Genomic DNA, 26,537 nt, shown 5'->3' with positions numbered 1-26,537 from the left:
AGCATAAACAGGCAGGTGCCAGATCAGAGCTGTTGGTTTTCCTGAAACCTCCCCTATTCAGGGAAATATTCCGGGTGTATTCTGGGAAATAGTAGCGAGTTCAGTAGCAAACAACACCGCGAGACTACAATGTTCTCATTTTATGATGCACTTCTTCACCTCTATCATAACAGGAATAATCCAACACTCCTCCAGCAAACAGATTATGTTGTAAAAAAATAAAATAAAATAAGAGGACCTTCAAAGTCACCCTTTCACCCTGCAACTTCCTGTTCTTGTTCCCCGTCCACCCGCGTCTTCCTCGCCGTCCCTCTCGCTCGCACAGAGCATGCTCTGTCCTTCCTCTCCCAAAGTGACGGACTGGGCCACTTGGCAGGAAGACAGATGGAGTCGTCCTACTCTGCAGCACCTGCCTGGCCCACATTACCCAGCTCATCTCTGGCCTCAGCAAATCAGAGGCGGGATCAGGCACAGCTGCGTAAAACAACCGGCTTCACGGCGTATCGCAGCAGCCAAATACAAAACAGCACTTCTGCTGAGACTACAGGAGAGCCCCGCGAGCGCTGCGCTCCGCCGCAGAGGCCCGAGCGGCACTGGGACACACAGGAATGTTGCAAATACGGTGGCCCTGAGCTGAGCTACAGACCAAATATGTGACAAAATACGGCAACATTAGAGAAAACACAGCGAAAATAAAAGATATTACTGGCACAACAAGCCCTGGTGTAACACATGTTATTGCAAATATTGACCAGCTTTGTTATTTGTCTGGTTGACACCTCTGTAGTTTTGTTGTTGTTGTTGTTGTTTATTTGTATTGTTTTGGGAATTTGTTCTAGGTATAAACATTCAAACAATGCAGTTTTGGAAATGAAAATAACAGCATCTCGTAAAACACAAGGTGAGGACATTTCACAAAAATCCACTCAATTAAATGGATTATAAGAAAAAACTTTATGCACAATCGCGTTGCAGAGTAAACAAATTAAAAAGCTGCAAATATTTTTTTGAACATCTAAAATATATGCCATAACCCAATCATGAAACACGCATTTGTCGAATCATAAAAGTTGCCCTTGCATTTATAAAATTATTTTTAAAAATTATATAAGTATGTGAAGAAAAAAAAGTTTCTGGTTTATAAATGCAGCATTTTTTTTTTGTATTCAATTTTGTGTGTGTTTTCAGGGTTTTGGGCGTTGTGTATGTGTGCATTTTCTGTTTTGTTTGTTCCTATTCTATTTTTTTTTGTTTGCTTTGTTTCTAAAATGGATAGAGATGCACCAATCAAATGACCACATCTTGTTTTTCCTTCTTTATTTGCTCTTTTCTGAAAAAATCTATTTTAACATCTTTATTGCAAAAATACACAGAACACTGACTACTTTTAGTCAATATGTGCATCAACCAACAGCATTTGGTATGATTCACTTTTCTAAGTTTAATAAAATCTGATAAAGGTAATAGGGATGTGCTTAAGTGTATAAAAGGATATTATCCTGTTACTCATTCATTTTCTATTGGAATTACAATTACTAGCTCCATAAAAAAAAAAACATCCAGCACATTTTTTCTCTCTCTTTTTTTTGAGTGTTTTGGTCCTTAGATAAAAATTCAGAAAATCAGAAATCTGTATTAGTCAGAAGACCCCGGGTGATGCATCTCTACTGATTCCACAAACACTGCAAACATCCAGACTACAGAGCAGCTCCCATAATCTGGGAGCTGAACGGCATCTGAAATCTAAAGCGTATCCCTCAAACAAAAAGGACAACTAAATCTGGAGAACAAAGAGCTTCTGATCGAGGATGGAGTTTCAAATCCAACTTCCTGTTCAAGGTGAGAAGAGAGATGCAGCGTTCTTAAAATACACAACCTGCTCAGTGTAAAGCTGCTGTATTCTCATATGCGTCAATCTGAACGCTGAAGGTCAGATGCGTTTGAGCTGGTAGCTGACAAGGATGGCAACGGCTTGATATGGGATTGCGCATGACTTACAAATCCATCCCAAAGCAGAATTTAAAAACTTCCACACGTCCTGCAGAGGCAGGACAGCCTGAGGAGTGGGAGAAGAAATGCTGCCCTCTATCAGCGGCACTCATTCCTCCCCACGCAGGAGCAGAAACACACAATCCAACCCGAGACGGGGGTCGGGGAGAGCAGCACGCGCATGTGTTGATCTTGTCCTCGGAAGTCCTTTTCCCCCAGTCTTCCTTTTCCGTCAGAGACAGAGGAAGCACAATGGTCAGACTGTGCTGAAAGGTTGTGCCGGCAGCCCGGCTGTGTATGGAGGTTCTGTTGGGGCCGGCGGCGGCTCTGTTGCATACATATGGAAAAGGATGGAAGTTAAGACAGAAGGGTCGCAGAGGGGTTGTGAGTGTGACCACAGAGGTCTGCACAGGCGCCTTCCTAACTCATACATTCACTGACATGTGAAATCAGGACTCTGATCCGTTCATCTGGGGATGGGAGGAAATCACAATCCTAATACAACCGAAGCAGTGTTTTCAAAGCTTAACTAACCTCCTTGGGCTCTGATGCAAACTGGGTCTATTTTCCTAAAAAAAAGAAAAAAGAAAAGAAAAAAAAAAGCATCCACCTTTCTTTAACTCAGAAAACCACTCAAAACCGGTTCCCATGGCAAAGCGGAGAACCTAACCTGCAACAGTTGGAAGTGAATACACACAAGGAAGTAGACACACATGCAGGAGCTCAATGGTTGCAGCCTTTTGCTCACACATCATGCTGTAAATGTCAGAAGACTGCCGCCTCACTATCCTTCAACATTTTACTGCTTCACAGAGAGTCAGCATCAGAAAACACCTTGATATCAGGAGAATCTGCTCCAGCTGCATGGAAAGGTTGCACAAAAAAAAAAAAAAAACTGTGCACGATGCCAATATTTAACAGCTCATCTGGACGAGACCAACTGGACGGTTAGAAATTTTCGAATAATGCAGCAGAACTAGTTCTCAGACATTGGCTAATTACTGGTATGACAATGTATCAAAGGTTTCAAAAGGCTTCTGTCACGCCCTTCTTGAGGTTTTAAATCTTCTGGCTGAATAGAGAATAGCTGCTCCTACTGTGCACAGCCAGTCTGCTAGCTAAAGGAAAGTTTTTGCACGTTTTGTTGATATTTTAACATCCTATACAAGCAGCTGGTGCAGTTAGCGCAGCTAGCATCACTAATTCAGTGTATATGCAGGTCTGTACTTTGACTCTGAGATTCCGAAAAGCTTGCCAAGATTTCAAAACACAGCATATTTAATGACAGACAGAGGTTGAAAGCTCAAACTGCTGCTATAGTTTCAGCTTTGTTGTTATTTATTTAAAGTTGTCCACAAAGACGTTCAGAGTTTCCTATGAAACAGATTCATACAACTCTTTTACTTCATTTACAAGCACGTCGCCATTACTGAAAATAAGTCATATTTAGGTCTGCGTCAGTCAGTAACAACTTCCGCGCTGAGGAGGGGTGTTGTTGTTGTTGGTGGTGGCACTTCGGTGTGTCAGAATAAGACAGGATTTTTGAGTTCCTCACCTGCCGCTCAACAGTCAAGGTCGGTGAAACTGAGAATCTGCAGATTCCAGCCAATGGCCACTTGTTCTGTGCATCTTTGCAATCGTTCATAATGAGATACAAGAGAAATGGCCAAAATCACCAAAGTTTTCTCCAGCTGAGTTTTTCGCACCCAATTTTTGCTGTGCACTACACATCAGCTAGCTGAAAGAAGATGACTACACTTTCACTTGCTTACAAGTATGAAAAATTTGTCTGTTTCAAAAAACAAGGATGATCATGGCCTGGATACTAAAAGAATCTCACCCGTCACTTTTATTAAGTTAACACTGTTTGCACATATTGTTCCCTTATCTTTATTTCCTTTCATCTAAAGTTTATAAATTTACATTTTATGTATGTACAATGTGAGAAATGAAGTCAAATTCCTTGTCTCTGCTCACAATCACAGCCAACAAAACAGATTCTGATTACTTCCAAAAATAATCACATTGTGCTGTTAGAAGAAGTTTGAGTAGTTGCTGTTTTTTATGTTCTAGATAAAAATAATTTAATCCTGCAAATCATTTTTTTTGCAGTTACCATAAGAATCTAATAATTGTCCAAGCCAACTTACAATGTATCCTGCTTGATATTGAAGTGACTGTCTGGTTCTGAAAATGTCTTAATCACAAAATAATATCCATAAAAGCATCTTTTATAGTTTCACCTTTGTGGCGTATAAGAACTCAGATTGTAATCTTTTTATTTTTGTCACATCATAAATGCGCACTGAAATCTTACACACATAGAAAACATTGTCCGTTTTTTTTTTTCACGATTTAAAGCCCTAACAACACTTTCTGCGGATGTCATTTTCCTCTAAGGAAGAAAGCTTGATTTGAATAGTGTAGGTGGCATCTTCTCTTCAGCGAGCGCCGTGATATTGTGTGATGGGTTTGGCATGTAGATTTGATTTTTCACTTGCCAGGAAACTGGTCTTCGAGAGCTCTCTGGAAGAGGAGCTGCTTCTGCCTGTATACCCTTAGCTGCGTGCTGATGCTCATTTAAAGGTTGTTTTTTTTCTTTCTTTCTTACTGAGTCTGATGCAAACTTTGCTTTACAAGCATGGACAAGTCTAGATTCTGCACAATTTACAGAGTGCATCAATGATCTTCTTTTTCACTGTTGCCTAGCCGGCTCTGTCTTACTTGTCACTTGTAGCTGCTCCATCTTTCCAATAGCACTTTGTTGCCGATCAGCTGAGAATGCAGCATTACTTTTTATCATCATGTAATACCAAGTGTTACAAGTCGCAATATGACGTGCAAAAAGAGTTTGCAAATAGTTGTCTTTCCTTGTAGCACCCAAAAGCCATCATTTCTCAATCTTTTAAGTGCAGCTTTGGGCTCTGCTATTAAGTTTGTTTACTTCTGCTGGGAACAAAATGCAGGGGTTCTCGAATCCTGAATAAAATTCCACGTAAATTGTAAATTCAGTCGCTGTCTAAAGGTCTGAGAGGCTCAGAGAAAAATGAGTGACAAAATCCAAGTAGCAATAAGAAAATCAAGCCTCAGACATATGTTTGTTTACGATTGAAAATATTTGTTTTCATGCCTTTTTTTGTCTTTAAATGGCATGTTAGAAAATATTTAGCAACTACTGTGGAACTTTTGTGTTTTTCAGGGTTACTTGTGGACTTGCACAATATATTGCATCACAATATCAATATGCATGCTCTCAATCGCAATGGAATGCTTGGATAGAATAATGGCAACGTTGTTGTATTTCAAGGTAGATGCCTTAATGCGTTCCATGAAAAATAATTAATCCGACCAGTAGAATGCATGCTTGTACAACTACACCTCAATTATTTAATTTCCTTAGATCATGCAGCATGAGTTACTGTATTTTGCTCTAATTTTCAAAACTGTGCAACACGCAACATTACACCTCCAGCATGTGTTGTGCACTGCCAGTTGGCTGGCTGAAAGGAAGTTTTCTGCACCCTTTCCTTACTTACATGAAAGACAAATGTGGCTGTTTGTAAATATTTGTGGTCACAAAAAACATGGATAGTCACCCTCCTACTAAATTTAATACCTATCTATTCTGTATTTCAGACTCTGGTCTATCCCATTGCACTACTATGCAATCAATCTGTGATGCAAATTAGCCTTTAATAAGCTTTCACATGAGGAATTTCTTGAGGAATCTGTTCCATCTTTGGAGCCAATGTCAATTCATTCTGAAAAGACAGGAGAAACTTTTAAAGACTCAAAAATCCCAAATCAAGCCGTCTATATGACCAGCTGTGGGTCGACAGCGTTCCCTCGGAGAATTTAAGTCTCAGCTCCGTCTCAAACCTGATTGGCTCCTTTAGATGCTTCACCTGTTCAAAAACCATCAGGGGTCTTAAGTTGTACCAGCGAAGCAGTTTTATATGGTGATGATACGGCACAGGCACAGGGGAGGGGGTGTTCTGCCAGTGTGAGAAATGCCACCTGCTGCGCGCCTCAGCTGCCCACCCTCTCAGAACGCCACGCCCTCGTCGGCCCGCTGTGACAACCAGCTTCACTGAAAGCCTGGAAGTGCTCAGCTTTATATCCAAAATGAAGCAGTTGACATTTCTGTCTCTGCTCTGTCATTTCTGCGTGACTTCTCTGTTCCTATGCTGAACACGGACAAAAAACCCCGGGGCCCAGGGGGTTGGGGGGGGGTCGCTGAAGACGAAGGAGAGACCTTGCATCTTTGAATTTTATTTTGTCTCCAGTAAAATAACTTGAGCACAGACTCGTAATCCTGATTTATATCTCATTAAATCACATCCACCAAATCTAAGGACGCCAGCAATTCATAAAAGCCTGATTAGCGGCTATCCCTGGAACATCTGCTCACATCAGTGTCTAAATGGGATGAGAGCAGCCCCACGTTTCCCTTTCTGTATCTTGATAGACAACTATGGATGGGCCAGCATGAGATTTTCAAAGTGTGGAAATCTTCAGAAAAACACAACAACTTCACAGTTTTCACAGACCTTTGGAACAAAACTGCATTACATGATCGAGCTACACTTACTTAAAACAGAAAAGCAACTGTTTCTTGCGCAGAAAGCTGACTTTGTACACCCACATGCATACACCTATCACACTCTGACCAAGAAAAAGACTTTCATCGTGCCATTACATGGAGCTAATATAATCTTTTATTCCACAGACTCTGCCCCGGACTGCTTTTTACAACGACCTGCTATGAAACATGTTTAAATTAATGATAACTTGTGTGACATTTGTGTGTTACTTTTATCAAACTATCCCATTGTTTCTTTGTATCCTATGTGCTGCACTTTAGGATACTACGGAGTTGTTGTAAAGTTTCTTGAAACCAGAATTTTCATATACAGTACAAAAACCTGCATCACTTTTGTCTTCCCACATGGTCTGAAAATAAACCAGGCTAAACTTTTAGAGCAGTTAGAATTACCAAACATAACTCTAGTAGCTGAATTCAACAATAAGGAGAGATCTATTAAAACTTTCCTTACATTCAGAAGTTTGCAGACATTATCCTTGTATTTGGAAGAAGTTTGTCGAGATTTTTGCCAATTCCTCCTGATAGAACTGGGGTAACTGAGTCAGGTTTGTAGGTCGCCTTGCTCACACTCACCTTTATAGTTCTTCTCATGAATTTTCTATGTGATTAAGACTGGACTTTGTAATGGCCACTAAAAAACACTGACTTTGTTGTCCTGAGGCCATTTTGTAACTAATTAGGTGGTAAAAAAAAAAAAAAAAAAAGACCTTTCTCTAGTTAAGCTTTAACTTCCTGGCTGATGTCTTTATATGTTGCTTCAATGCTTCAACATAACGTTATTTCCTCATGATGCCATCCATTTTGTAAAGTGTACAAGTCCCACTTACACCAGAAAACACTCAGATGGCATTATACTGTCACTCACATGCTTCACCATTCAAAAAATGCTCTCAGTCTGGCAACCTTCACCGTTTTTCTCCAAATCAATGTGGCAAAATTCACCCTATGTCTCCAAAAATGAACACCTTCATCTCTCTATCTGGCTTTTATGTTCCTTTTGGAATAATGACTTCTTCGTTCCTAAGTAGTCTTTCAGCCCGACCACTTGTCTCACTGTGGATAATTACTTTTTTTTTTATTAGCTTCAGTCAGTTAAAACTGATAAAAACTTTTTTTTCTTTTCACATGTAATTTTCACAACTTTCTTTTGCTTTTCACATATTTCACAGGAAAACACACTCGTCTCTGAGACACAGAATCTGTCCCGTTTCCTGAAAGCGTAATGGCTGGACCCATAGAGCAAACACACTTCGTTCATCCACGCTTCTCTTCCTCGGGATGATATCTTGATTTTTACATCATGTCACACAAGGAAGCTGTGTGTTTGAGGTGTTGCCTCCATTTAACTTAAATGTTAGGAAATAACCTATCAGAATAAAGTCATGATATCATTGTCAGAGCTTTTCCCAAATTCTTTGAAGGCTTAATAGACTTAGTTTACATAAATTTGTCAATGTGAGTACAGTGGCAAAATGTTTTTAATCAATTATCTCTCTTATGAATTTATTGTTTAGCAAATGGAAATTCTTCTGATGATTCTAACAGACCTAAAATGAAGAACATTTTTTATTTTATTTAATGCCAGACAGGGAGAAACTAAAGTCGGCGCGTTTTCGTACCGTGAGATACCTGGTTTCAACTACAGATCTTCTTTCAGTAAGCTGACGAGCAGTGTGCGGGAACAGGTAGGGGAGGGGCAGCACTGCATTACTTAATGCACCACGCAGCCAAAGGAGACTCTGGCCAATCCGGCACCTTCTTTTACATCTCAATAAAAGAACATTAAATGGTAGGAAGAGGGAAACAGAACCTTTTTTTTTTTTTTTTTTTTAATTTTTTTAGCCCATAGCAAACCTTGACACAAGCAACCGGCCCATGTGTAGCCAAAATTAACAATTCTCTTTTCTTCTCCTCAAACAGCTGGCCTCCACAAGCCAATAAGAGTAAATCATCAAGGACAGATTTTCTCGCAGGCTGTTTGAGGGAAAATGGCTGAAGTAGCTCTGCTCCAGGAGGCTTTATGACTCCCATCCCTAATCAATGAGGGGTTTACTTTGTGTCCATGACAGGCTCTATCCACATTAATATAACCACTCAGAGATTAAATAAGAAGACCCACGGCACGTATGGCTGAAGCTGTCAGTCATCGCGTGATTTCCCCTCAGGTGGAAACTTTCCGCTTTCATTTGTTGTATATTTCTTTAGCTTAGTCACTGGCTAAGTCATCATCTCAGAGGGATCCTCCTCATCCCAGCCACACCATCCACAACTTCCTCACCACCACATTATGCTGTCCACAGTTGCTTTGCTGATTATTAAATCCTGCTTTTCATTTTAATTTTAATTTAGTGCCGTAGTAACGAATTAGTCATGCAACAGGTTGTACAGCGAGAAGAAGAAGAAAAAGAAGAAGAAGGAGAAAAAAAAAGCTTCCTGAGAAGTGGATCGCTACAGATACTGCAGTGAAACACGTGGAAGGGTCGGATAAAAATATTAGAGAGCTTCCAACTCTCAGGAAGCTTAGACAACAATCTCACAGATCTGATAGGCACACAATGAATTTACAATTCTTTCACATCTGATCCTCGCTGCTCCCTTAAGCTATATGTGCTCTGACACACTAGAAAGCCGGTTTCCACTTCAGGAGAGTGGAGGATAAAAACAAAAAAAAAAATTTAAAAACGTTCAGGAAAAAGTAAATAATTGCTGTACAAATTGTGTAGCACTTGAAAGAGGCAGATTTTAAATGCAGCACTAAAACTAAATGCTTGGAGCTCATTCGTGACTAATTTATTTTTGGGTGTACACTGACGAAGCGCTACCCTGTTTCCTATGACTTCAATGTTAAGCATATTGAATTGAAGAGCTCTTTAAGCCTGGCATCTCCAAGCATCTTCAAGCATCCCAGATCTTCCTCCTGCAGCCAGGTGAGCGCTAAGTGTGGCTCAGGATGTCAAAACCGGAGCCCAGACCAGGAGCGCTTCTCTTCCCCCCTACCCCCCGTTCCTCCCACCCGGATCAACCGGGGAGTATCATTGGATTCAAAGTGGATCAACTGATGGCTATCGTGTTTCGCTGTTTAGACTCAGAGTGCAGTCTTTGACAGCCCAAACACACAGATGTGGACGAGGGGCCAGCGCCGTGGTGCAATGCAGATGTTTACACCCAGAAAATAATGGGGGGGGGGAATATATATATATAAAAAAATGAGCACATAAAAGAAATCATTATTCTCATTCCGCCTCAACTCAAGAGTCAGCAATCAATCTGAAGTTTATCACTTGCCATATGTAAGCTTATAAAGGATGCATCAGACAGGTAATCACAAACATTTCAGCTCATTCAGGCCAGCAGCCATTCTGATCACTCAACAACTGCATCTAGCTGAATACTGATAACTGACTATTGATCAAGCTCACAGCTGGAGCCTTTTATCCATAAGCCGCATATCATTCAGGTCACATCCGGATCAATTTAAGGCTATTCAAAAAAAACAGTTTCTTCTTCCTCTGATTCGCTCCTTGAGAAAGCTGCAATTAAGTAAACAAGAAGAAAATGTAAAAAAAAAAAAAAGAAGAGAAAAAAATAGGATTTGTTAATATTGCAACAAACAAACTTTACTTTCCTTTTTTCTAATAATAAAGGCATTCTGTAAATAATTTTAAAATGTTTTGTACCTCGAAAAATATCACAACAATCTTGTATATTTGTCCTGTTACTTACTGAGTTCTGCTGGAACATTTATTTACACAAATGGTGTATTTTAAAACTACAGTTTTAGATCAACGCAATTTGGCAATAATATGCAACATGTTTTAATTGTGCTTTTTATATGCAGTAATTTCTCTGTTATTAGAATTTTACATTGATAAAGCAATGCCTCAGTAATCAAAATGCTCAAGGAATTTAAAGCTAAAAGTTTTTTTTTCTAATATTGCAACTGTTTTGTATCAAATTATTCTATTTTCTCTTAAATGTAAGTCTGAGAAGTTATTGTTTAAATGTTAAAAAATCTCTTATGATTCAGTAACACTTTACTGGTTTCTCTGAATTAATTTGAAAGCACAAAAGCACAAAACAGCGCAAACAGAAGTTACGTTTTATTGATAAATCAGATGTGAAAACCTCCTGATCTCACACCTCAAAACCACATTTTTTAAAAAAAGGCCCAGTTCCTCACATAATCAGTAAATGTTACCACAAACACATCATCTCCTCAACCAGTCTCATTTGGGGTTGTCTTTTTTTTAACTACAGTTTTTTTTAATAATATAATTTGTTTAGTAATGTAAATACACAATTTTTCCACGTGGTAAATATTACATGTCAAAAGCAAACAACCCAACAATAAAAACTGCAAACAGCAGCTCAAACTACAGCAGGCCTGAATAAAAAATTTAAAAAAAACTCAGGTAGCAAATAGGATTTAAGACTCCTCATCCCTCCACGCTCATTTAATGATACATTCACGACATGTGAAGTAGGTTTAAAGTTACAATTCTTTTACACTTATTTAAGTACAGGATTTGTCAAAATCCTGTACTTAAATACAGGATTTTACATAAAATTACAATTCCAAAAAATTATAACTTTAAAAGAAAACCTGCATAAATTACAATAATCAAGTCCTCACCAGCAATGTGTAAATATAGATTTCAGTCTCCAAATAGTGCAATTAAATATCATTTATAAAGTATATTTTATTGTTTACACATAAGTACACACATATATGTAACTAATGTGTAAAGTAAAATAAATAACTTCTATTAATTACTGAAGAGCAAATGTATTTTAGTTGGAATGGTTTGAAGGTCAAAAAGATCATATGTTTTCCATATAAAATATGGACTTACAACTTATTGTTGTAAGTTGTATATAGAAACAGACGGGATTGTGCCACTAAATCCATATTAGCCTGGATTTGATGTATTGTGTATTTCTGTTTAACTGGGCATGAACTGGACCTGTTTTTTTTTTTCTTCTACAAACGAAGTGATGACCTTGAGACGACAACAATTTAAATATTTTAAATTAAATTGAACAAATAAAAACATGCCTTAAGCATATTGCTTAAAAAATAAAACATGCACTTACACTGCATTTTAAATGTATTTAGAGAACGAAGCTGATTTGCATCGTACTGCTGATGTATTCAAAATAACAATAAACTGTACATTTATACACAGTTTAGTACAGGTGACTACATAAAGTTATTTTAAATGCACCTCAACCTTTGTTTTTCTGCAATTTAAGTTAAACTAAAACATTCTTAGTGGTTCCAAGAGAGTACCTTTTAAGTACACTAATGAGCAAAAATACTTAAAGTAAACTGATAATTATTTTTAAGTTCTACTTTAGCTAAAAAAAAAAAGGTTAAATCACTCCAAGATATGATTTTGTGTCATTTAAGCTCAGTTAAAATGTGATTACTTGTTCCAAAGTTACACACTGCACACAAACTAATCTGAAAATATTCTTGAAGAAAAGTAATGATCAGTCTGGTTTCCACTTTCGCAAACGCAAACTAAACACACGTTACGCTGTGCTTTTTTACAATTTAACCTAAAGGTAATCACGTTACAAAATTAGACAATTTAAATATAATGATGTGCAAATATCCTTAACGTTTGTTGATCACACTTAACGCAACTGCATTAAAATAAATCAAAATGTAACATTAATTACGTTTTTTTTTTCAGAGCTCTGTTGTTAAAAGTAAATCCACAAATTCAGAGGTTAATTTAGAATCTTTCGCATTATTATTATTATTATTATTATTTTACGTGATAAAGCATTGTATTTGATTTAATTAAAAGTTGTGAACGCTCCAGTTCATCCAGTTGACTGTGTTTTCAAAATGAACACCTGTACGCATCACCCGCTGCCCCGCTCATGGACCTCGCAGACATGGCGAAGATTTCGCTTTAAGGCCCCCTTTTTTCCCTTCTTACAGGGAAACACGCTCTGCGGGTCCAGCAGCTGCACATACACACCGCCGATTGGACACATGCGGCCAGTCACATGCACTGTATGGACATTTTGCTGCGTGCTGGTGTCCGCCTATAGCCGTGCAGGCAGCAGCAGAGCGCAGGGCCATCATCATGGCAGCCATTATAGGAGGGCTCCTCCAGCTTTTCCACGGCCTACGTGCACATTAACTCAGGGGAGTGGCGCAGGCTTTGACACCATGTTTGCGCCTCGCAGATCGAGCCGTAAAGCGGGGAAACTGCACGTTTTCCTCGACTGTAGTGCAATCTAAACGTAAATAACGCTCTATGAAGGGGCTGCAAGGCGAAGAAAATGGGCTCTAATACAGGAAAGTGTGGCTTTGCACTAAAAAAGGGGGAGGACTCACATGAAGTAGGGGTCACGTGTTCTTGCACAAAGGGGGTTGAATATTTACCTTTTTTGTCACGCAATGTACTTTTTCCCCTTAAAGATAAGCAATTATAATTACATGTATTTAATTTAGCTACGTAAAAACGGCGTCACACACCTAAAGAAGGTGTTTTCTAAACATAAAAAAAAAACAAAAAAAACTTTAAGGCTTTTTTATATGCTTTTGAGCCCACAAAAGCAGCAAGTCCATAGATTATATAGTATCCAGAGAGGAAGGTCGAGTGACTGCAACTCGCTCTGCGATAGAGTTCCAGCACATAATGAAACTTAACCTTATCGTCTACATACACAGAAATGCATATTCACATCACATACGAACAGAATAAACCCAATCAGGACCCAAACGTGCCATGTCTGCATGTGTGTGTGAGTGTTTGCGTGTGGGATATGGCCCTCGCTTGCAGATCACGCAACATGGCAGCAGCCACGGCTGTGTTCTGCGGATGTTGGGACTAAACTGTGTCTTTTTTGTCGCTTTTCTTTCTTTTGTTTGTTTGGCCACACGCACAATTAGGAGCTTTCATCGCCAAGCAACAACAACAGCAGCAGCAGCAACTACAACAACAAGGCTGGCAGAAATCTCACGAGAAAAACAGGGAAATGTGGCTTACTATATTTCACAGCGGAAGCCTACAGGTCACACACGCAGGCACAAACACACACACGTTCACTTACTCACCCACTCACTCAGACATGGGGTAACAGCACAGTATAGGTGTGTGGGTGTGAGTGTAAGCGCCTACCTTAGCTTTTTGGGAACAGAGTAGTCTACCTCTATCAGCTTTCCGTGCAATTCAACTTTACCTGCAGGGGCGAGAATGGACAGTTTAAGTCATGTGTCTGCAACAATGCACGCCAACACTTCATGAAGTAGGTGCGTCCCCATTCACATTTTTAAAGAAAGTACTCGGGGCGCATCGTGGCGCACACAGTGCACACACATTTGCATTATTCCAACCACTTTGGAAGGGCATTTCGTGCGCCATAACGAAGCTTAATGAGCTTATATAGTAGTAGTGTATGAGTGGGGGTGGTGGGGAGGTGAGGGGAATGGGCAGCCATGCTTTCCACTCCCACAAGCATTGCAATGAGGGGGGATATATGTTTCTCCTGTAAAGAATACAACGCCAAGCAGATGTTAGGTAGGTGCTTCCACGGTGTTGTTGTTGTTTTTTTTATTTTTTTTTTGGTTACTATCACGTACAAATAGAAGGAGCGAGTGGCCTGGCGCAGCACGGAATTAGCGTCTCACCTCGTCCTCCTCCTCCTCCTCCCCCCCTCTCTCCACCTCCTCTTCCAACACTCAGCTACCTGTTTATGAGCCCTTTTCCTCCGGACCCCCGTGACCCACCTCCAAGACACCTCGTAAAAACATAGCCGGACACCGGGGGAACAGGGATCCGACAAGTTTTCCGCGCTGGCGCCGCGCTGCGCTCGTCAATAAAATCAGGACGAAAAATAAGTGAAAAATAATTATGCCTACCCGAACCCAGTCAGTCAGTCAGAGACCATCCCATATACATTCCAGCGGCTGATCGCGAAATAAAAAAAAGGAAAAAAAGAAAGTAGCGCCATGCACTATCGGAATCTCCTTAAAATAAAAGGAGAAATTAAAAGGTGATTCTTGCGCGTGGAAATTTGCGTTAAGACCGCGGGTGTTTTCCTCTAAAAAAAATATATGTATCTTTCGAGTGTGTCCTGCGTGGGATCGATCATTTATCCAATATCTCCAACTCTAATCACAAACACCGTCCCGTGCTAAACACAGATTTGTTGTTGATTTTATTTATTTATATATATATTTTTGTAAAGAAACCAAAATAATAAATATTACACATTTTTTTTACTTTGACCTACTGTAGTGTGATTTCCCCTGTCAGCAGCGAGCAAGCATCACTCAGCGCAAATATCAAAAATCCACACACTTACCAGAGAGAGTCTCTATAGCCTTTATGGCCGAGTTCTGGTCGGGGAAGTCCACAAAAGCATAGCCGGATTTTAGCAGGACCTGCTCGGGCGCTGGCAGCTCCCTCTCCCCGAAGAGCTGCTCCAAGTCCTCGACTGTGACCGAAGGACTTAAATTCCCAACATATAGTTTGTTCATGATCTGAAGAGCAGAAGAAGGGGGGAAAATCTCGAAAGGCTTGCCAGATCTCAGGAGTGAGACGATATTGAGAGCAGCAGAAACCAATTTTTGAAAAATAAAATAAAAAAAATAAAATAAAATGTATTTTGAGGGAAAGAAAAATCGTCCTCCAGGATAATAGGGAGCTAAATGAGCGACCCCCCAGTTACCGACCAACTCTGGCCCTGGTCAAACTCTTTCAACAGGGACTGAGGGGGGGAGTGGTGGTGAGGTGAGGCAAAAAAAAAAAAAAAAAAAGTGTCGTTACGACGCTATTACTCCGGAGCCAACAAGCGCCGCCTCTAAACAAAATCTCCCTTAAAAATCACAAGAAAAAATGTTTGGAGGTGCATGTGCCGCTCGTCCGGCGTACAGAGGGGCATGGTGATGACTGTGCTGTGTTCTGCGAAAGGGATGGGCTTAAAGGAGGCAGAGGGGGGTTATTTCATCAAATCATAATAAGGGCCTCCAGGTTGCATGGGAGTAAGGGGCTTGGCTTGGTTTGGAGTGAGAAGAGAAGGGAAGTGCAGGGCCGTTTCCAGAAAGTCTTGAAAGGGCGGCTCTACGGGGGGCCACTAATAATTTTAAGGTTTTACAACAAAATCGGACAAGTTTAACCTGACGTGAACTTTATAGGGTTTACGGTGGCAACAGACTCCCCGTCGCCCCATTTTTATTTTTTTTATGTTTAAATTGTTAATTTTTTTTTTATTTCTTTACATTTTATAATGTAAGTGAATGTTGTCAAGTGTGTATGTTCAAATAATTAGCTTCTTTTAGTTATTAATTTAGAAAAAAAAATTGTACAAGCTGTTTAAAGTCCATACAACATTTACAGACTGTGACTTTAAAATACTGAAACTGTGTTCATTTCTTTTCAACAAATATGTGATCCTGATCCCATTTGAAGGCCCAAAAAGGGGGACAATGGACGATAAGTCAATAAATGCTGCACCTCACCCAAGTTCATGGCTATAATATAGATTTTAATGCCAATATATTAGCACATGTTCATGTCCTTGAAAACATATGCAAGTGTAGACAATGGGTGGATTGGACGGTGGACGCTATTATGAGCAACGTTTGTCATTCTAAGAGTAACCCACTCCACATAGGTCATGTATATATATTTTTTAACTTTCTCAGGAACTTTAACCAGTCCTATGTTCATACAAAGATTTATGAATATGAACTCATTCCAAGGAACTTTTATTACACTACATTCAATGAGTTTAAATTCTATATAGCGTCCAACTCTGAAGTCTTTAAGGTCGTCAGACCAGGGATCTTTGACAGTCCCTCCCCTTGTGCCAGCGGAGAAGGAGGAAGTAAATAGGAGCTGCTGTGTGGAAAATTCAAATCGTTGTCGACTTAAACCAGTAAACCAATGATCCCTCCCTCAGTTGAGGCTTTTAATTATTTATGAGGGAGCCAGAAATATGGATTTCTGGGATCCTTTCACTGCATTCAGCACCTGTTTGAGAAATATTTGATTTTTGTAGTATTTACATTGAAATACAGACAAAAGTATTCCTTCAACAAACACACGGACCCAAAAAAAAGCAATAAAGAAAGTGAAACCACACTGCTGTCCTTGTACATATTGCTCTGGGAGAAATAATAATTAAAAGAAAACTAGATTTATAGCTGAGAGTCTCTAAATCCCTTTTTGAGCACAGCCTAAATGGTGGAAAAGCCAAATGCTGATAAGAACAGAAGGGGATTCTTGAAGGAGCCACTCGATGCTGTACACATGAATCCTTTTATTTGCTGTGGCGGTTGTGTAAGTGTTTGCAAATGGGTGTGTTTGGGAGGGAAGCATGTTTTAAGGCGGACTGCAAACAAAAGCTTTGCAAGGCTGTGGCAGCTGTGCTCATGCATGGTTGTGTAGTCTTGTACCTAGTTACCCAAGGGGAGGAGCCTAATTCTTTTCTCTTTACATGTGACTTCTTTCCCTGAGCTTTTGGAGCATTACTGCCACCCCACTGTAGTGCAGAAAGTGCCAGCAGCAGGAGTGACCAGCTCCTTCTCTCTTGCCTTGTTTCCGTCAGTGTATGAACAGAGGAATGTCCAAACTGTGGCATATTTACAAAACAGCTCTTTACTTTCCCAATGGCATGCACACACGCTCAGTTATTGTGGGGTCTTTGTTTTTGGGGTTTTTTTTGTTTGTTTTTTTTGCTGCCAGTCAAAAAAATCAACAGTTAAAAATGGAAAGAGCAAGCTCCAAACCCCCAATAAAACTCAAAAATACAAATTTCTGCTTTTAGGCAGTTTTCTGAAAATTGGGTCACTGGGCTTTCAGATTGTGCAAATTATTTCCACCCAGAATGGAAATGCATGTGACATTTGGAGGAACGTGGAGACACACATACATGTGGACTTGTGGTGGAACATGGAAATTAATTTCCAAGGTGTGGCCAGCAGTGCAACGGGTGGTTTCTGTCTCCTGACTGCTGCAATGCCTGCGTATATTACACACTTTCCGAACACTGAATATTATAGTAAAAGGTTTAAAACTTGCAGCAGCTTTTGTTAGCACATAATTCTTTTTTTGTTTTTTTTTTAACATCTTTCATTCCCTATCATGTTTCATTACCTCCAGCTTTGGTTTAATCAGCCAAAATTGGAAAAAACTGAACTTTCCACAAATATGCAAATAATTACAATGTACATTTCTGAACATATAAAACAACTATTTGGATATTGAGAAAGGACTTGAAGGAAATCACACTTTCTCAACACTACTTCCTCCTGGTGCGTCAGTTTAAATATGGTGTCTGTCCACTTTCCTGTAAAATGAAACCAAACTACTCTTCCTTAGAATTTGCTTGTTGGTTTCATTTAAAAGGTACAAATTTACAGCAAAATAAGGACAATTCACCTAATCTGCTACAAAAAAAAACAAAAAACATGTGTCTTAGAGCTGAACTACAACAGCCAGAAAGAACAAAACTGATCATTTGTACCTTATCTTGGTCAAATTAATCTTTGGGTAATCCATTATAACACCCTTCTGAGGACTTTTCAGAGGTTCACAGTGACCAGCAGGGGTAGTTGTTGAACTTCAGTTTCCTCTTGTTTGATGAAGCTTGTTTCTCTTCATGTGAGCAGCAGCAAACATCAATTTGAACTGGGTAAGGAAAATAACCTGATCTCATGGCTGTGAAGGTGAATTTACCTGTGACTTGATTATGAGAAAAGTCATCCAGTGAGCAAATGCATCATGTCTCAAATGGACATTTTTTTCTTTCCCAGTTTCAGAAGATTGAATTCAAAGTCCTCACAAAAACTCTTAAAAGTTGCTGTTTATCCAACTATTGAAATGCCAGCTTCCCAGCCAAATCATAGAAAATATCACTACAACATATCACTTTCATGAATCAGGAGGGAATGAACATAGAAACTCAATCCAAACCAGTGTGGAAGGTCTTAATTGTATTTTAAAGCAAAGCCTAAATGTCAAATTGTTTCATGAGTTTTACAAACTTTGCATAAATTCTGATTAAAACTCATCTGCATAGTTTACAACAGTTAATTTTCTGTGCAAAAATCCAAACATGTCAAAACCAAAAGAGAAAATAAAAGCTCAAATTTGTCACCATTTAAAAATATTTCTAAGCTAAAAGTTAAACGCAGACTTTGCTGTATGTAAATTATATATCTAAAGCATATTCATAAAAAAAGGTTTTTAGGATAAGAGAGAAAGAATGCCAGAGTCTTCAGAAACGACACGAGTCTTGGTGGAAAAGAAAACTATTCCCTTTTAATTTGTTTAAATTTTGCTGAATTCTCACTCAGTTTGTACACAAGAAAACCCCATAAATTAACACGCCAGTTGGAACAACAACACTGGCCTGTACATTTAAAATTTAAAACAAGGACACACTGCTTCAAATGTGTTTTTCCATTTTCACTGATTAATGATAGGCAAGAGGAAGAGTGGTGATCATCATCGTCGTCATCATCTGTTTGGTTTCTTTAATGTGGAGTTGAATGAGAAATTTGTCTGTTAAATAGGAGTATGTTGTCATGACCAGACACTGAATGTTCTCTGAAGTTAAAAAAAAAAAGTGTCTCTGGAGAACAATAGTGCCAAATGAATCACAAAGATCCAACCAAGGTTGAAATTTTTAAGCTCCAAATTACACAATAAACTAACCAGCTGAGAATAAGCAGACGAGCATCTTCCAAGTTTCACATTGTGCAGAGGGATAACTACCACAGGGGCAGAAACGGGTGAAAAGGTTTTCTGTCCACACTTTTCACATCAGTACATTGCTAAGCTTACACTGCTGGTATTCTGCTCTCTCAGGACTTTGCACAAATTTTTCCCATGAAACTCCACATTAAAGAAAGCAATATATCACCTTAAGAATATGATATCTACAAGAAAGTCAAATCTTTAGGAGAAACGCCTCGTCTGTCCATGGAAAAAAAGGGATTTATGTCTTCCTGATCTGCTCAATAGCGACCTGTGAAAGAAAGCAGCCGTTAGTTAAAAACCCTACAAGTTACAAACAAGCCGACGTTTTAAGACGACTGCGGGTAATATTTGGACTTACGAGGAGAATAAGACCGGGATCTTGACCGAGATCTGTATGCTCCTCTGTAGTATGGTGATGGAGATCTTCGTCTAAAATTGAAACAAATTTTCTTACCAGTAACATTTAGAATTAAAACAAAAAGCAGGACAAAGAGAACAGAGCTTTGATTCTTCAATGATAATCAGCAAAATACCAACTGACAAACTGGGAGTGTTACCTGTATGATCTGTAGTAGTCCCTGTCGTCATAGCGATCATAGCCACCTCTATCGTATCCACGGTCATATCCACGGTCATAGTCGCGTGAATAGCGCCGAGGACCACCGGGACCTCCGCCACCACCGCCACCACTGATGAGAAACAGTCAGATGTAAAACCATAATGCACACAAGTAACATATTCCTGTTTAATTTTAAAACACAAGGTTTTTATGCTCAGCATCTCATCAGGAGCTCCATTACAGGCAGCCATGCTTATCGGAGTTTAAATTTCAAAACACCTACAAAGCTTCATGAAACGATTTATAACTTTTTCACATCACGACTAACAACTTAAATGTATTTTTCTGGGAGGGGATTTTATGCGACAGGTTCAAAAACAAAATCGTTATGCTTAATTTGGAAGTGGAATTATTTGTTTCTTAAACTCTACTTGCAAACATGAAACTGGTCACACACACATTCAGCCCCCAGAGGAGTGTGGCTCTGCTAGCTATACAAATTTAAAGTATGAAATTTCACTTGATGAATCTCTGTAAAACAGTTCCAGCTCCACCAGACAGGACGTAGTGCACTGAACAGCAATCTTTAGAGTCTTGGCAGAAATTCTCAAGTTAGTGGAAAACAAAAGATTTCTCCTTACTGCATTTCACAAAAACAAACTGATTTTAATCCTTTCCTTTGCAACTGATCTGAACCAACTTTATATCCGTTTTGTGCTTGGCTCCACCGTTTGACTAGGAGTATCATTGTCCCTGTTGGCAAGCACAACTAAAAAAAACCACTTCACAGTCAGGCACCAGTTAGTTTTAATCTATCACTTAAATTCTCAAAAAAATGTTTTGAAATTAGTGGTGTTAAATTGGGGGGGGGCGGGGGGGGAACTGTATAAAAAGGAGATAACCATTTTTTTAAGGCACAGGAGTTATTCCACACACCCCCACACACACTCTATTCGCTGTAGCTGACGTACTATGTGGGCCGTCCCATGTAGATTCCCGGGGTCGGGGTGTGAGGTCTTTTTGTGATTGAGAAATCCACCCGGATTCTACGACCGTCCAGCTCCATGCCATTCGCTCGGTCCTTTGCCTGATAGCAAACAAAGTGTGTTTTTATACAAAATCCCAAGCAGTGTTTCTATTTTGATTTTTTTAATGTTTTTTAATAATAATTGTTTGGATAAAATGCGCTACCTCTTTAGCATCAGCTGTGTTCTCAAAGTAAACAAAAGCAAAGCCCCTGGAGCGCCTGGACTGCTGGTCGTACACGATGCAAACATCCGCCAGGGGCCCGTACTTAGAGAAGACGTCCCTCAGATCCCTCTCTGTGGTGTACAGGCTCAGGCCAAACACTCCCAGGCAAGCATTTGGATCTGGATTAGCCTGAAGTTTCAGGAAAATTAAAAGTTTACATTTTACAGAAATTAATTACACAAAAATATACACATTTATTTCCAGACTGGTAATGTGAGATCAAAACATGGGAAAAAAAACATGGGTTACTCACAATGGATACCATCATAATAATTGCCATTAGTTTTTTTTCTGATACTGTGCTACTCCACAAACATAATGAATGAATACACTTTATTTTTCAAAAACAACACACCCGATTGCCGATGTGCCTGCGGCGATTAGACATGGGGGAATGACTGAGGCTCCTGCGGCGGCGCTCTCCACTGTAGGAGCGGCTGCGGGACCGGCGCCTGCCGGACCTGGAGCGCGACCGAGAATGGCTGTAGTGCTTATGAGAGCCGTGGTTAGAATGGGAGCTGAAACGGCAGAGACAAACTTTTAACATTTATCCAAAACACCGCTTGAAGGATCTGATTTCTGTGCCACTATTTGCTCTTTAAAAAAATAAATAAATAAATAAATGAATAAATAAAACTCACCCTGATCTGGACCTGGAGCGGGACCAGGACTTAGAACGGGAATGGTGGGATCCATCTTTTGAACGAGCTGGAGAGCGGCTCGCCGACTTCCCAGGGGCATGGGGACTCGCGCTCCTGGAAGCGGAGCGAGACTCCTGAACGAACCACACACACACACACAGAAGGACGTCATCATCACAGAAGAAGTGATAAATATGAAGAAATGTGCTACAACAACTCTGTAGTTGAGATTTAAAACTATCCTGGAAAATTTGAAGGAAAAAAAAATGATACACAAAACGTAGAAATTGGCAATTATGAATGCAGGGTTAAAGCTATTTTATCTAACCAGTGGAAGGATGTTATCACTAGGATTACATCAGCAAGTATAATTAGATAATTAAGATTACAAAAATAAAAGACAAAATAAAATAGCAATAACATAAATTAAAGTGTGATGTATTCAATAACAATGACATGCACGCATTGGATAAATAGACCAGAAAATTACTTAGCGCAGCGACCTTATCCAGATTACTTCCTTAACTTCATTTCTGTAACTTCATTACTTCACATTATTCTTCTTTCTTCAATTTTCTTACATCTTCTGACTTCCCCTTCTCACACACTGCTCAAAGTTCTTCCCTCCTCATGTTTAGCATGCATTCAACAATTCAGCTTCACACATCTGAGCTTCATATTACTGAAAATAAAGTGGACATGAGACTTCTTCTGCATTTTCTTCGTCGAACCTTAACCTTAATGGAAAAGAAAAGGATGAAGAATTTATGACTACAATTAAAACGGCACGCTCATTCAAATTTTCATCAGGATTTTGTGACAAATGTTAAAAGTTTGCAAATGCTCAGTGTTAGTTGGATTCATTTCACTTTCAGTGGTTCCACATTCACTACCGTGTCTTTCAAGTAATTTTATAAAAAAATAAGATTGCAATAAAAGGGAAGATGCAATAGTTCTGTAAATTGTTGCTCAATGAGCATTGCAGCCAATTGGTCAACCCTGTGTCTGATGGAAACCCAGGGATTTTGAACACAAAAAAATACACACAGCGCATCCATTTGTTCCTAATTTTAAACACACCTTATCCTTTTTTACTTACAAAAAAATAAAAGTAGTCTTGTTTAAAACAGTTCCCGTTAAATTGCATTCCTTTCATAGTGAAGATAAAACCACTGTAAATGAAAAGGTCATAATCAGAATTAAACCCACCCTATTACCTCCCATTTTACCCAAAAATACAGTAAATCTAGGTTAACCAAAACAACCTCAAGTTAAAGTTACAAATCATTTGTATTCACCTCCATCAAAAAGCAGCGAGTACGCATATCCCGTAAATGCCAATGTGCAATTATCTTCACTGAAAAACCAGATCTGCCCTACCCTTCGGCATACTGCTAACTGGTTAAGCAGGCGTTCAACAATTCACAAGATGATTGAAGATAAATATCTGAGGTGTTCACAAGTGAGGACGTTACTTGCTAAATCAAAGCCAGGTTCATACTTCAGCAGAAGGGTTTGTACACCCAACAATGGAAAGATGAAGAAGCTACACTGCTGTTCCTGATGTTCGCGTCTAATTGGAAACTCAGCTTTGTTCTATGAATAAAAGGGCTTTTTCATTATATTTACAAACGTGATAATTTTGACCTAAACTAGATACCCAGCAATGATCTGTGTTAATGTATGTTCTTTACATTAATAACAAAACACAGTTTGTGAAATAAGCACTCAATTTATGAAAAAAATTAAAGCTTTTATAGAATTAAAATCGAACTGATAATGGCTGATAATGGGATCACCTCAAACACTACAAATCCCAGATAAACTTAAAGACATATTTCTAGGTTAATGACAGATTTAACAACATGTTTGTGGTTTGTACCACTGACCATTTAAATTAAAAAAGGAGCACTGCTTTACATTTTCCACTAATAACATATCACAAACTGCATTTCTGAATATGCAATGTGTATAAAATTATCCAGCTTCAAATTTTAAACATACTTGTATTTTAGATTTCAAACCAAAGCGGAATAAAAACTGCATTCGTCGAATTTTGTGAAATAGCCCTTTAAAGAATCTGCAGCTGTGAATCGGACACCAACTTCAGCATCGTTCTTCATTGTCTATTCAGACGAGCAATTCATTGAAGCGCCTGTTTAAACAGCGAATATTACAACCTGCATGACCGAGGTGAAACAAATGAAGAATCTTGAGGCTGTTTGATTTAAAACAGCAAATTATTTTTACTCTTCCGTGTCGATTTAATGGCGCGGGCTAGGCGCGCCAAAAACCGATAAGGAAACCCCAGACTGCTGTTCAGTCAACATTACTAAACGAAGTGTATATTTTAAATAAGTATAAAACCTACCCTAAAAATGAGCCAAACGAAACGCATATTGCATAACGTAAGATTTAATTTCATGTGCAACAAAACGGCGTCACCTCGACGTTCTAGAATATTCTATCAAAGGACATCGAAAATGAAATTTCTATGCTTACGACAAGACTTTGGTTTGCCTAACTTGCAGTGTCTCTGTCTTTTTGCTGTTTAAAGCTCTCACTTAATGAAAAGGTTGCTAAAGAGAAAGGAGATATTAACACCTTAAATTAACAATAAAGATAGGAACCTACGAATCGAAACCTATTTATGAATTGACAAAACAGCTATCTTCATGTAAAAGACAATCTCTGTACATGCTTAAATATACATAAGGTTTATATTTGTCATATGTCGTATAAATATTTTTAAATCAATTTGAGTTGCTAAAACATAAACCGATCATTTTTTACTCTACAACCTTCTGTAGCCCAGGAATTTAATGCATGATAAATAATCCTAAACTGCATGAGTGAGACTTTTATCGTTTTAGCACCAGATCTAATTTAACGTGTTGCTAAAAATATATTTTGTAACAGCTGGTGGCGAATCACTTGGATACGAATCGGAAGCCAGCTTCTTCATCGTTAGCCTAAGGCCTAGTTAACATTGAAATGCTAGCATTAGCCAGGTAGCTAAAGTTAGCAACATACGTTTTTGCAGGAAATTTTATACTCAGTTTATGTTATATCAACGTTTTTAATGCGTTAGAGAAATTCACATATGAAACTACAACTGGAATGTCAAGCTACGAAGGTGAGCATTTGGTCAGTGGTGTCAGTTGATAAATAACAAAAACCGTTAATATGACAAGTTTTCTCGTCAAATGGCTTTTTTCGTTGCTCTTCATGAACCATAGGAAGTAAAAAAATAAAATAAAAATAAAAAAACTAAATCAGAGTTCATACATACCCGGCCTTTCTCATTGTCGCTCATTTTAGTGCTATAGAATAAGCTACACGGAGAAATAGTCTACCTGATACTAATATGCGAGGCTAACGACTATGGTCGCGTGTGTGTATGTGTGTGTGCAGTAATGTAAAACTGTAGCTCCTCCCTTCCTCAACTGTTCTCACAACCACGTGACTTAATAACGTAAAAACGTACGTCATTTCATAAAGTTGAAATATATTTATTGGAGTTTTTTTGTTGTTGTTTTGTTTTTTAAACATATTACACATCTCAAACAGGAGTGCAACAAATTTGACAATTACTTGTGAATTCTATTTAATTTACTTTTATTTGATAATAATATCTTTTTTTTTATTATCTCCAGTTCAGGTAGTCACCATTTTGCGGGAGCACGTGTGAGGCTCTTGATGTTTTCAGTGCTGTCAGACAAGGTCATGTTATTACTGCTGTGCTGTCGTTTTGTTTATAAGAGGATCAGATTTAATAACCAATCTCTGATAAGTACACAAATTGTGAAACTGGCCACAAGACTTTCTGTTGCATTTTCTTTATTTAAGCGGACATAATAGTGGGAGTGACAGAGAGGATGGTACAGAATTATTTTTTAAGACACTTGAAACAATTATCTAGAGCTTCAGCACTGAGTATGTTTATTGATGTATATATTTGAGTGATTCATAGCTTAACTGATGCTTTTAGCAATTCAATGGCCTTGCACTAAAAAACAATAATCACAATTTGAAAAAAACTTAGACCTCTTAATAATAAAAGCACATCTACTGCAAAAATAATTTATCTTGAGTTCTGCATCATTTACTCGAGAATATGTACTTCACACATCTGGCAGGACCGTACAGCTGAGATGTTCAAATTCATTACTAATTAACACCTGTAAGTGAGAACAAAACAATCAAGCAGATTAAAAATTATTTTAAATTCTTTTCTTTCTTTTTTTTTTCTTTGGAGATGTTTGTGTGTTATTTTACATACCACAGCTATAAAGAACATTTATTTTATGCAGGTCAAGTGGACTAGGTCCATCTCGTTGGCCAATAGGAATGTAAGGGTCTGGTTTGGGAATGATTGTTGGTCCACCGTCCTCAGAGAAGGCATATCTGAAGCAGAGATTTAGAAAATGTAAGGTTACCCCAGCATTCATTAAGGCAAAGAGTTTATTTTTGAATTGATTCTAAAAAGTATTAATCCTTAATCAAATTTCTTCTGTTTTTGTGGGTTTTTTAAAATCACAGTTAAATGTTTCAGCTCATCAAATATTTTACTCATAAGATTACTTAAGTAAATAAAATGTTTAGTTATTATATGATGATTTAGTTCATAAGGGACACATGCTATGGAAACAAACGGCCCCACTTAAAAAAAAATTCTCTAAACATTAACACTTTTGCTAGTAACAATTGCCATCAAGAATTTAGTTCAACTTTGTTATCATCAGTCCACAGGATGTTCT

At 38.6% G+C, this 26,537-nt stretch overlaps 2 protein-coding genes and 2 long non-coding RNA genes across 7 annotated transcripts in view; 1 reads left to right on the top strand and 3 right to left on the bottom strand.

The window, feature by feature from the left end:
• igf2bp2a (insulin-like growth factor 2 mRNA binding protein 2a) overlaps window positions 1-15,493 on the bottom strand; it is a 66,141-nt gene extending 50,648 nt beyond the window's left edge. The window contains exons 1-2 of one of the 2 annotated variants that reach the window (XM_016680830.1): window positions 14,924-15,493; window positions 13,738-13,798 (exon numbers count right to left, since the gene is read on the bottom strand). In XM_016680830.1, the coding sequence (XP_016536316.1) occupies window positions 13,738-13,798; window positions 14,924-15,098 (236 nt within the window). In that variant the 5' untranslated portion in view covers window positions 15,099-15,493. The remainder of the gene's footprint in view (window positions 1-13,737; window positions 13,799-14,923) is intronic. The other variant, XM_007570302.2, reaches the window with a different exon arrangement.
• LOC107838447 (uncharacterized) lies at window positions 1,312-9,011 on the top strand. Its single transcript, XR_001664513.1, has 2 exons — window positions 1,312-7,140; window positions 7,765-9,011. It is a non-coding gene; the product is annotated as an uncharacterized LOC107838447 (long non-coding RNA).
• Window positions 15,494-18,859: 3,366 nt separating the features above from the next.
• tra2b (transformer 2 beta homolog) lies at window positions 18,860-25,207 on the bottom strand. Of its 3 annotated transcripts, XM_016680809.1 has the most exons (9): window positions 25,070-25,207; window positions 21,778-21,911; window positions 21,492-21,654; window positions 21,077-21,265; window positions 20,857-20,972; window positions 20,665-20,667; window positions 19,884-20,018; window positions 19,685-19,755; window positions 18,860-19,594 (listed from the first exon to the last, which is right to left on the bottom strand). In XM_016680809.1, the coding sequence occupies exons 1-9, from the start codon at window positions 25,091-25,093 to the stop codon at window positions 19,584-19,586; spliced, it is 846 nt and encodes a 281-aa protein (XP_016536295.1). In that variant the 5' UTR covers window positions 25,094-25,207; the 3' UTR covers window positions 18,860-19,583. The 3 variants fall into 3 exon arrangements, with proteins under 3 accessions (XP_016536295.1, XP_007570359.1, XP_007570358.1); XM_007570297.2 differs by lacking the exon at window positions 20,665-20,667 and having other exon boundaries at window positions 19,884-20,006; XM_007570296.2 differs by lacking the exon at window positions 20,665-20,667 and having other exon boundaries at window positions 19,884-20,015; window positions 25,070-25,206.
• Window positions 25,208-25,600: 393 nt separating this feature from the next.
• LOC103150603 (uncharacterized) lies at window positions 25,601-26,203 on the bottom strand. Its single transcript, XR_477567.2, has 2 exons — window positions 26,060-26,203; window positions 25,601-25,958 (listed from the first exon to the last, which is right to left on the bottom strand). It is a non-coding gene; the product is annotated as an uncharacterized LOC103150603 (long non-coding RNA).
• Between the last annotated feature and the right edge of the window lie 334 nt (window positions 26,204-26,537).

The sequence above is a fragment of the Poecilia formosa genome, unplaced genomic scaffold (genome assembly GCF_000485575.1).
Source record: "Poecilia formosa unplaced genomic scaffold, Poecilia_formosa-5.1.2 Scaffold257, whole genome shotgun sequence".
Classification (NCBI taxonomy): domain Eukaryota; kingdom Metazoa; phylum Chordata; class Actinopteri; order Cyprinodontiformes; family Poeciliidae; genus Poecilia; species Poecilia formosa.
The sequence above is the reverse complement of the archived record's forward strand: the minus strand, read 5'-3'. Positions and strand labels throughout refer to the sequence as shown.

Excerpts from the sequence above, each read along its gene's own strand:
- tra2b (XM_016680809.1), bottom strand. The coding sequence starts at position 25,093 with ATGAGCGACAATGAGAAAGGCCGG. Across the intron at positions 21,266-21,491 it reads GCAGGCACATCGGCAATCGG|GCTAATCCAGATCCAAATGC; the intron begins GTGTGTTGTTTT and ends CTGAAACTTCAG. Across the intron at positions 19,756-19,883 it reads GACTACTACAGATCATACAG|ACGAAGATCTCCATCACCAT; the intron begins GTAACACTCCCA and ends TTTCAATTTTAG.